This window comes from Aptenodytes forsteri, unplaced genomic scaffold, assembly GCF_000699145.1.
Source record: "Aptenodytes forsteri isolate BGI_AS27 unplaced genomic scaffold, ASM69914v1 Scaffold8, whole genome shotgun sequence".
Lineage (NCBI taxonomy): Eukaryota > Metazoa > Chordata > Aves > Sphenisciformes > Spheniscidae > Aptenodytes > Aptenodytes forsteri.
Genome location: NW_008796218.1, coordinates 9,971,459 through 9,984,887, shown reverse-complemented (window position 1 = coordinate 9,984,887; position 13,429 = coordinate 9,971,459). Strand labels below are relative to the sequence as shown.

The following is a 13,429-nucleotide window of genomic DNA, read 5'->3' as shown; positions in this document are numbered from 1 at the left end:
CAGCTGACAAATTAAATGATTTAGATGATGTAGAAAATTTCCGATTTTTTTCTATATAGACAAATTTTCTCTAAAATGAAAATTATTTCCCCATCATTAATGTACATTCAGCAGTCAGGATTGCTGTCTGAAATACTCATACAGAGGCTCTATCCTAAGGAGATAGTCTTTTAGGTCTGTAGCATAATTTGCTCTCTGTCAAACTTACAATTTTCATTTAATATAATCTATTTGCTTTCCTATTATTTTAAGCCCTTCCGTTACTCAGAGAATTCATTGCACACTATAGGTATGGTTATAATGTTTGCATTCCCTTCATACAAAATAAATCTTGGGAAATTGTTAATGCCTCATTGAATGACCTAAGAAAAGGCAGGGCACGTCTACCAGCTTGCGAGTGTTTCCCATGTTTTGGCTTCACATGTTTTTCTCCATCTATGTCATTCTTTTCCTGAGGACTTCCAAAATCGGTCAAATTGTTGCTTCTGAGCAGGACAGCACATCTCTTTGTTTCAAGTATTTTGCTGTAAGGTTACCTGATCCGCAGGTTTAGATTTCCTTACTCTTTTTTTTTCTTTTTACAGATAAGTATTTCAGTCCTTCTTCCTTCCAACGTATTTTGATTTGGGAGAGGGGAGGAAAGACAAGGTGGAGGGAAAGAGAGAGGAGAGAAATCGTGTGGCCTTCATATTGAAATCTTAGCCTGACAAAAGTATAACTTTTATTTTTTTGTATATAAATTAATAACCAGATAAAAAGAGAATATTCCACCTGTCTAATTGTTTCTTAACCGTTCAGAGCTGCAGTTCCACAGCCCCTTTTCCACCGGCTGGAGGACCAGTGGCACGAGTGGGTAGCACCACCTGCTGGCATCGCCGGCTGGAAATAGTGCAGAGCTGCACCCAAATTGGAGGCTAGCATCCCTGAAGCAGCTTTAGCCTAGCGAATCTTGTATACTAATAGCTACAGTGATGTGGAGATAAAGCTTCAGCGATGGTCCTGCTCTTCAAAAACTCAGTGCCACGCTGATCTTCACTGCAATTGGCACTCAACCTGAATAAATGATTGCTTTGGATATATCTTCATGTACTTCAGTCACGGGAAGATTAGGAAGAGTAATTCAATCTCAGTGGATCATGTGGCATGAGATATCTAGCACAAGATGTTTCAGAGATGGGAAATTACTGTTAAATAAGTGATTAAAGTAATTTTTTTGCCCTTTTCTGCAGCTGAACTTCTAAGTCTCGCTATGTGTGCACGCAGACAGTGCAAACGAGTAGAAGAACAATGAATCCATATTGGTATGCACCTGTTTAAAAACAGAAATTAAAAGCGTCGCTTTAAATCTGTGTTGCTAATTATAATAAGCAAGTGTGCTTATTGTGACTATAAAGAACAACTGGGCATTTTTCTGAAGTTTCCCGTGCCCATCAGTCGTTTGCCCAGCTGAGGCGTTAGGATGGGTGGGCTGGCCCGAGGCAGGGACACACAGCAGAAACAAACACTCCAGGACTCCCACTTTTCTCTGAGCTCCCTTTGGTTTGTTTTTTAAAGTTTGGAGGTTGCTGTGGTTCAATTGCATTATAAACGCCTGTTGTAAATTCTCTCGGAAAGGGATGGATAGGAGCAAATATTAAAATTCCCACAGTACTTGCTTAGGGTTCACCGCCAATACAAACTATAGCAGAGTGCCAGTAACTGGAGATCACAGACTCTCTTTATCACTCATCGGTGAAAAAAGGGCAATGGAAAAAACTACTATTATATTATAAATGCCAATTAATGAACAAATGCTAAGCTAAGGTGAAATAGACTTCCAATTTCTAGTCCCATTTGGTTATTATTTCCATGCCAATAGCACTGCAGTAGATGCAGGAGATGTGCTCACAAATGAGAGGGCTGATACACTGAGGGTGCTCTTCGGTGTCAATGTACCACATCAGAAGTAGCTGTCGTCTGTGATTCCTGATTCCCTTAATTTTTCTTTTCTTTAATGAGTCTTTGAACCAGAGGAATTCTGTTTAATTAAGCAAAACTCTTGGTTTCTGATCCTGAAATGAGGTCTGAGGAGACAACCCACACATCTGTAGCTAGTCATGCTCTCTGTGGGTGCCTGGAGATCACTGCCAAGGTCTCAGCAAGCGCAGTCCTTCTGAAACACTGGGGTGGAAACGCAGCTGCACTTCTTGGTGCTTTCTGCTTGAAGTAGGGTACACAGAAGATGTTTGGGAAGAATTATGTTTTGCAAGTTGATGCTTAGCCAGGGTTTTCAGGCAAATGCTGAGACAGGCAGCCAAGGGAAAGTGATTCCACAACTTCTTGGTACTTGGACCTCTGACAAGATATTATCCAGGCTCACCTGAACTGTAATCATCATGAGAGACCATCTTTGTCGGTGAAAAATACATTTCAGACAAACTTTTTCTCTCTTGGAGATAGTCGTGTCACAACGGAGGTACCTTGTTAGGGTAGCATGGAGGTTTCAGCAATGAATCACAGGCAACACCCATCTTCCAAAACTGCATCTGGTGACTTACATGAGAATTGAACTGATTCAAAATGCCCTGAGGGAAGAACGTCCGTGCTTCCCTTTTATACTCATTGTGATGTAAATGCCCTCCTGTTCAAGTGTGGTCTGTGACAAGCAAGTATCTCTTCATTCATCTGATTTTGCTGGTGTGGTGTCCTGGTGGCATGGTCATCAGTGGGAGTCCAGCAGTTAATTTCAGTGAGCTAGGCTCGTGATCTGCTCGCTCTGGTAAGCATACAAATTCAGAGTGTTTGAACTAACCCCAGGAGGGACGAGGGGATTTCACACCCACTAAAGACTCCTCTATCATATTTGGACAGTTCTGTGGAGCTGGAGGGACAATATTTAATGACAGAGTGATTTAACCCATCTATTTCTCAAAAGTTCAAGCAGTGTCAACTCCAGTCCACACTGAGTACAGACAGAAAGATAATAAGCTTACTCAGTTTGTTCATATTTTATGTTGCCACTGTCAAGTATCTTCTTACCAAAATCACTGGCTGTCTAAACTGCTGAGTTTATACAAGTCCATTGTAATTTGTGCAGTGATTAAATATTAAAACAGAGTGTATTTTCAGAGGAAATAAATTTAGAGCAGACCACTTTGTTCTTTAGCAGAGGATCTCTGCTCCTGTCAGTTAGGAGATGGAGCAAACATTCTTCCCTCTAATAGCATAATTATTAAAAAATGTTTGCAAGAATCTCTTTGTAGAATTTGTGCTCATGCTTTAGAGTCCTTCTTTTATTCCAAAATGAGGATAAAAGTTTAAGATTCAACAGCTGACAAGATGATGCAGGTTTACAAACAAAATTTGGAGGAGAAAGGGCCCAACTGTATGTGAAAGAGTTATCCATTTATATAGAAATCTAAAACTAAACATGCTTTGCCATGCCATTTAATTTTAAAGGTTTTCAGAAGCCTTCTCCTGTCTCTTAAGAAATTTTAATGGTTTAACTTTACAGCCACCTGAGGTACTGCTTTGCAAAGCAAAAAAAACCCCCAAAACATAAACTTGGACACTATCAGTTTCTTAAGTATGTTTTAACACACAACAGTAATGCTTTCATTTTAACAGATGGCATTTTTAGCATTAATAACTTTTGCTAAAATCAGTTAGTTTATTTTTCAAATTTTGCGAATGTCCGTGCTCTTGCAGTGTAAGACACAAAAAAATGCTGCACTTTTGGGTTAGATCAGGTGTAACTACTGATGCCTTGGTATGTGGAGGCTTGTGTGTGTGTGCTTGCGCGTATAACGTCTTTTTCCATCTGAAACCTAGGAAAAGATGTACTTTGACTTTCATTATCATTTCCATACAATTTTCTGTGTCATTCTTTTTCTCCTTTTCTTCCCATCTTATTAGTGCAGATTGGAAATCAACCTTCTTTGGGGGAGTGCGAGATAACATTATGTATTCAAAGGATTATCTGTAATCTAATGGAATTTTTTTCCAGTGTAAAACTCTCCCAGGTCTGCTCCTCGAGTGTACTGAGCACATCATTAATCTAAAGCATGTGCTTGCTGAATTTCACCTTGAACATGCAGTAAAAATATCTGTGTCTTTATGCTGAATGAGTTTGATATGCTTTAGTGCCCATAAGTGACGAAGAGGAAGGAGGCATTCTCTTTGATAACATTGCCAAATCTGCCATTGACCCCTTCGACACCTCTTCTGGATCAGTACAGCTGATAGCCATCAAACCTGTGGCCCTACCTGCTGTTCATGCTGCATCAGATAGGAGCCAGGAATCTGCCATCATTAATGGAGAGGTAAGGACTGTCTGATAATGTCTCCAGCTGTTTCCTTGGCTACATCCACAGGTGGAACAATCTTAAGCCTGTTAGAGTTGAGGACTGGTAGGAGCTTTTCACCCTGATGCTATATAAAGTCCTATTAGCACTGTGGGCTCGGAGATCTGAGAATTTAAGATCTGCTCTTTCGTGATGCACCTGTGAATGCATGTGACCTTGGAAGAGGCAATTGTCTATATTCCTGCCTTCTCAATATCCTTCTCTCCTATCATATTAGTTTTAACAAGATGAGTAATGAAGGCAGAGAGCAGAGTAAGATCTTTGTCTACATGAATTCTGTGGCTGAACATGGAAATGTATATAGATCATCCGGGTCCCAAGTTGATTTTTCTATACTGAGCAACACATCTCATTCAGAGCAAGAAGGGGTGGAACAGGACCATGGCTTTGCTCAATCTGCACTCCAGCCTGTGCACAGAGGGTGCAGTTGTTTCCTGGGACCAAAGTGGGATGGCACAAGCGTCTGATCCAGGTGCTGGCCAAAACCCATGCTTTGGCTCCAACATTAGTATGATTGTTCATGTTTTTATGTAGATTTAATCAAGACTGGTCCATTTACAAAGGACTTAGGCTTTTATATAGTTGTTAAACATGATGGGGACAAGCCAGAGAGGTGTCTTGTTTGCAAACTAGCACTGCAAGTCATTTAAAGATCAGCCAGAATCTCCCTGATGCTGTTTAAAAGCAACAGGGAGGGCTGCTGCCAGAGACACAGTAAAAGACAGTGTCATCAGGCTTTCCGTGTGGGCCTGGATTAGAGCAGTCTGTCATGCTCCATTTTGTACTTGTATTTTAAGCCCTGAAGTGCCATGTAGTTTCCAAACTCAGAGAAAGGCTTTTTTAGATTTCAGCATCTATTTTCTGTAAGTCAACAGGATGGCACTCCCGGTGCTGTGTGCTCCCTTGTACATACATTTCTTGAAATTTGTGAGAAGACTGTAGAATTTGACTCTGGGAGCACAAAGCCCAAGTAAATGACTCATTTCCATGTAACTGACAATTTGAAGCAGAAGGGAAATTTTCTCAATACTTAGGAGCACCCATGAGACCTGATCTGTACCAGGTCAGACCGAACACCCGTTCAAGGATCCTGTCTCTGACAGGGCCGTAACAGATTTGTAAGGAAGCATATAAATAAGAGGAACATATGATGATATTTCACCAGAATTCTTCCCCAGCCACCAGTGAAGACTTATTTAAGGTTTTGTGTAGTGAGGGGCGATGTCTCTGTACTTAAGGGATCCTAGAAGAGTTTTCATTGGTAAGTTCTCCCCGTGGTGCCCAAAAGCAAGCACGGCATTGGGTCATGACAATTGGCTAAAATCATCGGTGTTTTTCTTTAGTGGGTGTATCTGAGTCACTGTTGTGATAGTACATAGTTTTTAGGCTAAAATTATTTAACCATCTGCCAAGCCATAAAAATGCAGCGACTCTGTTCACTTGCAGTTCCTTGCTGCTTACAGATGGCACGGTGTGGTACAAAAAGCGCTCTGTAAAATGACACATGCAGTGCATCAAACACACTCCAACAATACCATTTGGAAGTAGCCAGACCAGCACCACCCTTTAAACATCTTTTTGCCTTTTAGGTGAACAAGGCTTTGAAGCAGAAATCCGATATAGAACATTACCGCAACAAGCTGCGCTTGAAAGCCAAGAGGAAGGGGTACTATGATTTTCCGCAGGTTGATAACAACAAGGGGCTGACAGAGAGAAAAAGGATGTATGAAAAAAACCAGAAAGAACTTGACCACATTTTGGATCCAGATGCAGACGTCTCGTCTCCATTTGCTGAGCCTAAGAACAGGTGAGACTTTTTATATGCAGTTCTTCACCCGGGAGGGAAGTTGATGTCCAGAGGTTGTAGGGAGTCAAAGGGGCCATTCTTAATGAGCCAACTGTTTGCTGTATGGTCAGCTGGTCCCTCCTACTTTATGAAGAAAATTCATATAACCCGTGATTATTTATGAGAGTATGTTATCCGGTAAAACTGCAATGTGGTTAAAAAGAAAGAAATGGAAAGACAGAAAAATAAGAGAAGGGACTATTGCAAGTTCTTGTGAGTCATTTTCCAAGTAAGGGAAATAGAAAAAGTGGTAGTAATTTTTTTGGTAATACTGAGAGTGGACTTAAGCCAGGAAGTTAGCCTTTTCCAAAGTTCAGCAGTGTTATTATTTTGTCATTATTTTTATCTGAATATAACTATTGCAGTAGGCATAAACACCCCAGCCAGTACATTGTCCATATATTTTAGTAAGTCCTGCAGGGATGGTATCTGTAAGGATGTGTGTGTACCCGTTATTGGTGATATTCCTGTGCCTTTAACAGAGAAAGTCATAATTTGCTCATCTGTGACGTGAAGCTGGCATATTGTATAACAGTACTAATGTTTGATTAACACTTCACTGTCTCTTGAAGATGGCACACCAGTAGTATTCATCTCCCCATTTTAGAAACGAGGGGGGAGTGTACATGCTGATTCTGCCTGAGCCTGATGGGGGTGGGTGGGTGGGTGGGTGGACCTGCTCTGTTGCTGGTGCTCTCTGAAGCACAGGTTGACACACTGAGAAGAGGAGATCACACCAGTCCTACCCCAGGAATGGTCACAGTATGCAGATTCCTCTTCCTTAGGTGTGGTGGAGGTGTGAAGGATTATAAGAGAGTGTGTTTGCCATTGCACCTCACACCACGAGGGGTCTGGTTCTTACTGTAATCAGGGACCAGCAGCAGTTGATCCATGAGAGAAAAAGGGATACTGAAGTACAGTTCCTCTGGAAATGGTCTCATGCCTGGAGGTGCAATCTTGCATCCCATCTCCTGGAAGGTTCAGATCAAAGTTTTCCTATGAGCATAAATCATGGCTGCAATCAAAGCATCAGTGGCGACACAGTCTTTGCACACAGCACAACTTCAGCAATTACCCTTGGGTCACAGAGATGAAAAAGACTGTAATGGGAATTATAAAAGCAGTGTTGGCTCAGAACCTGGGCAAAACCTGTGATCAGATGAACTTCTATAGGTCTAGAGTTAAATGACTGAGGGATACTGCCTTTGATGGGCCGTTTCTCAGGGTTGCACTGGTCAATGAAGAAAAAAGATGCTGACTGAGCTGTATGTTATATCCTTGCTGGAGGGTCTGGGGCATCATTTCCTTGTGCAGTTTTCCAGTGAGGGAGGAATAATTTGCTCTAAATGCACTGAAAAGGTAAGATACTGAACCCTCAGTACACAGGAGTCTGCTCTGTCTGCACAGTCTGTCCAGAAAACATTAATGAAACAGTAGAAACATTGAAATGACTGTGTGCTGTACATATAGTGAAGGACTGAGGCATTACTTTGGATATTTATTATGTGTCACACGCCATGTAGGAAATGTTTAAAACATTGCACATGAAGCTTTAATGCTAACCATCTGTTTTTTGTTAAATATACTGATGTATGTTTGTTCATGTGCCAATGTGCTGAAAGGTCCCGGAATACATTTTTTCTGCGTGCTTTCTAATGTGTTGTGTAAACCTGTCATAGTGTATTTGAGATAGTGATCACTGGCATGATACAAACTGCTTGAAGGCAGGTATACTGCTGTAGAGGAATGATTTCATTGTGTAGCTGAACCATAAAAGGCTGACTGCTGGATTTACTTGTTAAATATATAGTCTATATCCCTATATAGGAAGAGAGAAGAACCATTTCTGATGCACTTTCTGTAAAGACACAAAGCATTTAGAGAACTTCACAGATGATGCAGATGTTTGCAAACAAACCAATTCCAAAGTCTATGCTAAAATTTCCAAACTAAGACCTGGAACTGAACTTGATATGCTGCAACACACATGACAGCATTATTGTCTTCATTTTTCTAACTAAAAATAAGATGGCTAAAATGGCATACTGCTGGAGGAAAACCTTGAATAATACTGCAAGGTAATGTGCGTTTTGGTTATTGATAAATGAATCAATACAATTGTATTTCCGTAATGAAATAAAATTGTTTTTAAAGCAATCTAGGTTAGCATAAAATTGAAAAGATTTGATTTCTAACTTTTTCTGCTTTGTATCATTGTTTGTATCATTATATTTACAGCAATTAAAAACTGAAAAATTGAATTTTTAAAAAAAATAGTATCACTTAGTAAGTCAAAGATTTCAAAATTTCTAGGGAAAAGGTCTTTTCCACTCTTTTCTGTTTTGTGTATATTTCACTGAAGTTATTAAATAATCACATTATTACAGCATTTCCAAAAGATATCAGAAAATAAAGATGCAGTTGATTACATTATTCAAGATCACCTTGGATTTGTTTTAAATTGCATTTAAAAGTGATTTACAAAACATCACCACTAAGTAATTTGATTTGGTCAAGAACAAACAGTTTCATGCTCTTAGTATCTTTGAGTCTTCTGTACCATAAAATTCATGTTTTAAGATCTTCCAGTTGTGTTCCCAGAAGGCACCTGCTAACCCATTTGAATGCCAGTTGTTAGCATTCATACCTCCTTTCTCATTAGTAAAACTTTCTTAAATGAGCTAATTGGCAATCTCAAGGCAATTTTTAAGAGCCTACTGATGATATGCGCTATTCTGGGTTTTTCTTTAATAGTTTGTAATCAGGTCAAGAATCTGCACGTATTAGAAAGCTGTATATTTGAATCCCTTAGAAAATATATCACAACTGCATCAACTAAGCATTTATGCACCTATTGTAAAATGTGTATGAAATTTTAGAGACCTTTAATGTAGGAACATAAAGATGGTCAGATCTGATTAGCCTTAGCATAACCTAGTTCCCCATGTTTTCTGGTAATACTGACAGTATAGTCTTGGAAGAAACAAGATAAGGCACTTTAATTTATTCAATATTATATTTATAGAGGAAATTTATTCCAAAACCTCTGCTTGTCTTCTGCTTTGGCAGTGCATTTGGGACTTTCAAACATGGGCATGGAGATTTGTGATTAAAAGTCACACCCAAGTTTTTGAAAGTTGCCTTAAAATTAAATACATGCTCGAGTACTTAGTTTGATCAGAAGCGTGAAATTGATATTTTTTTGTCCTACTTTTTATCCTATCTGATCATGTAAATGTCTGTCTTTCTGGATTTCTGCAAACCAGTTTCTGCTGCTCTAATCTGTCATGGCAAAAAGCTCTGTTAACTAAATCTGTAATATCTGAAGAATTATTTCTTCTTATCAGCGAGTTCATTTGGACTGTGTTGTCTTTTCATTTCATTGATGGTTCTTGAGAGGTTAAACCATGAAGTCTTCGTAACTGCTGAATGGAACAGAGGCTACTTAATGTGGTTTCCTCTTATGTCACTTACAGAAACGGTCCTAGGCTTTTCAATATCTCAAATATTGTAGTAGATCTCTTTGTAATCAGTTCAGGCAGTCCCAAACATTTAAAACTCTGGAGAACTTATTTTTACCCCGCTTATTAACTCAAATAGAGCTCTCGGCCACAGGCTCACTTTAATGCAAGCATTTTCTGCCTTTCAATCAAATCTTAGCACAGGATTGCATTTTTCTCTCACGTTACCTGGCAAGCATAGGAGAATGATGGAAACGTCACTGAAGCCTCTCCCTTCAATAGCCGCCTTTTCAAATTTCTACTTTCAACTCTTCAAGAAAATTACTAACGGCCAGAATATGCTATGACAACAGCATCTCCTAAACTTTCTTGGTTTAGATGGTTTAGATCTTCTTAAAAGATGCAGCTTGATGAAGCATGAAGTTCCTGTACCACGATTTGGCAACCACTCCTAAAGAGCTTATGTACAGATACAGATACATTCTGTACCTTACAGAGAAATGCTATATTTGTTTTTGTATAAGCAATAACAAGGAAAGAAATGGTTGCATTGGAAAGATCACAGGATATTTTGGGTATTGAGTTATATGCTGTCTTTCTAGTACCTTTGATTCCCCTGGCTTCTGAGCACACGGTGGTGAAAGTTCAATGCCTAGGGATGCCTTTGCCCCAGTGCTGCTCAGAGCTATGCTGGAAGCGGTTTATTCCCAGGGATTACAGCTCTCTGATAAAGTTGTGGCCAGTTACCAAACTGGCTATTTAAAAACAGCACCTTGCAAGCAGTTCCCTCCCACTCCTGTCTCTCTTCCCATTCACTTCGCTGGGTGTTTGTTTCAGTGGAGCGTTATTCCACTTCCCTCTCGTTGCTCAGGATCAGCAACCAAAATCTCTGCTCCCCATCTGAGTGTGTTGGGAGGTTCTGTTATTTTTTGGTAATAGCACCTATTTATTTTTTATGAATTTGAATCATATCAGCTGAGGTTAAAATGGTTCTGATATCTTCTTGGGACATATTTCATTTGATAAGCTCCCACATATGATGTCCATGTCTTTTATGTAGCTTTATTTTCTTTAACGGTAAACAAAATTAATGATCTCTTAACAATGTCACTGATTTCTAGCACTTCCATATACATAGAAAGAATATCCTATAATAAAGTGGCATTTTTATGAACCTTATCATTTTAGAATAAAGGTAAGTATGGAAAACTGCTGCCTGTCATTTTTTTGTTTTCATTTTACTGTTTTCTTGTTTCATGTTTTCTAGGCAACCGATGAAGAACTCGGTATACAGAAGCAGGCAGTCTTTGAACAGTCCTAGCCCAGGAGAAACTGAGATGGATCTTCTTGTGACTCGAGAAAGACCAAGACGTGGAATCCGTAACAGTGGATATGACGTAAGTTTATCAGATATATGCGGTGAAATTTGCTCAGCAAAGTCTTAACTTATTCCTAAAAACAGGATACTATTGATAAGCTACAAGCCAGAGTGCCACTGGATATTTAATGTTACAGTACGTTATGTGCACTCAGCATCCTGAAAAGGTTCAGGATACTCCGAGCACAGACTCTTTCACGTACTTTATAGCTGTACATCATTTTACGGTCTGAAATGCAAACAAAACATTTGCCCTGAAACTCACTATTTGCCAAAGTGTTAAATTTTGAATTTAGATACTTCTTCTAAGCATGCAGCCACTTAAATGATACTGAGCTTATTTTCACTGCAATTAAAATCCTCTGTTCTGTACCCCTGGTGCTGCTCTCTTAATTCAGAAGAATGGACAAACAACTTCTAGGAATTTCACTTAAGTCCAGATGTCAGTGTTTTGAGGAAATCCCCTAGGAATAGATATTGTCCTCTTACTACATCAGCACTGGGAGAGTTTTGAATAGGTAAATGTCAAAACCAGCCAGAGGAGATGCTGATTTATGGTCCAAGAAACTCATGCGGCCAACACAAGGCTAGATTAGTTGTCTTGTTCAGTCTGGACATAACACTGGGTGCAAGTTGACACTGCATGCACCCAGAATGAGGACAAAAATAGTCCCCACACTGGTGTAATGTAGAATTTTTCAATCCTTCACCACGTGTACAAAATGCTGTAGCTCAGCGATCCCTGAAGATCAGTCCCTGGAAAAGGTCTAATCCATTCTGGAAAATAAGGATGTTCATCGGGTGGTTGTTCATCCCCTAAACTCTGTAGATGACAAGCATTTTGTGTGGGGCTTAATTGTCAACCCTCTCAGCTGCCAGGGATGCGTTTTTAGCAAGGTGAAGGAATGTACCAAGGTCAGGGGATGTGTTCAGGGAAGTTTAAATCTTTTTCAGAATTCTTCGGGGCATGTTGTAGGTGTCAGATTTCTTAAATGATTTCCTGCATTTGAACACTTCCCATCAGACTACATGAGTCACGTTGTGCCATGTAAGTGGGATGACTGGTTCACTGCTTTCTGAGGCATTAGAATACATCGTTGTAGCCTGGAACAAGAACGGTATAACCTGTTAAAATAGGTTTTACATTTTGCAAAAATATATTTTATTTTTTTTACACCACTTAAATGTTTCCTTTATTATTGGAGCTTTCTTAGATAATAGAAACATTGTCAAGCCAGCCTTCCCTCAGTATCCTGAAAACCAAATGTTTTAAGAAAGCAAGAGATTTTTTTAATATGCTAATAAAAGGTAATTTTTCATAGTTGGTATCTTCCTGAAATGAATGTTGAAAACATTCTGGGAGCAGGCATGGCCTCCCGCTATTAGTTCAAAAATAATATGCCATAAGTAGTTAGCAGAAGATTTTTAAAATATATTTTAATATATTGTATATACAATATATAAAATATATTTCAAAGAAAATTTATTAAAAACCTTGAAAGTAGATTAATGAGCTTATGCAGATTCTGAAATGTCCTAAAAGTCGTGATAAACTCTGAGATCGGTGTACACCACACACAAGTTTGCTTTCGCCTTTCTTTTAAGGTTGGGGTTGGGCGAGCTGTCCGTGGCACAGTCTTTTTTTACTGATAAGTGATATAAAATTCCTTTTGCCCGATGTGCTGCAGATTCACTGCAGTGCACCTCTTCTAACTCTGAATGTATTTCCTGTCTGAAAGCAGAAAAATGCCAGGGGAAAATGGGACAGGATATTGAAATTTCGTTCCCAAGCCTCAGCTTGCAGCGTGGGCTGGTTTCCCTCACTCCTGTTTGAGGTTCCTCAGAGCTGTGCTGAGTGTCTGGCAGGCTTGGTCTCCCAGGATACCCATGGGTGGGCACTTGTATCTATATTTACGCATGGAATTCATATGGATCTCACCAGTGGTGCAACTAAACATCTCTGTAAATCTGACCTCTGAAAATGGGTGAAAAAGGGCTCTGAAAAAGGGCTGGTTTGTATGCTGAATCTTGTGTCCTTTCTTTTTTACCTAGTACCATCTTGTACCATTTTTTGATATCCGCTTTGTTGTTCTAAAGGTTCCAGCTTTCTCAGACTCCTGCTAACCTTTTCCTCCCAGATTATTTAGCAACAAGTCCCACAGATGAATGGTGAAATTTGTCTTTCATAAGCAGATCCAAACGATCAAATTAATGAAGCAAATAGCCCATATTATCTTCGAGTCATGAGAATTTTACAGATTAACAAGTTGCTTTCTATTTTTTTTTGAGCTGTTACCAGTATGCCCGGGTTATTTGTTGAGGTTTATCTTCCCAACCATGATGAATGCTTTTTTTTTTTTTTTTTTTTTTTTTTTTTTTAAAAAAAGGGGATAAGTCTCCA

At 39.4% G+C, this 13,429-nt stretch overlaps 1 protein-coding gene across 1 annotated transcript in view; it reads left to right on the top strand.

Moving 5' to 3' along the window:
* Positions 1-13,429, top strand: part of KIAA1549L (KIAA1549 like) — a 73,740-nt gene that overhangs the window by 38,604 nt on the left and 21,707 nt on the right. Inside the window, exons 14-16 of the mRNA XM_019474516.1 lie at positions 4,123-4,301; positions 5,933-6,150; positions 10,918-11,047. Coding sequence (XP_019330061.1) covers positions 4,123-4,301; positions 5,933-6,150; positions 10,918-11,047 — 527 coding nt within the window. The remainder of the gene's footprint in view (positions 1-4,122; positions 4,302-5,932; positions 6,151-10,917; positions 11,048-13,429) is intronic.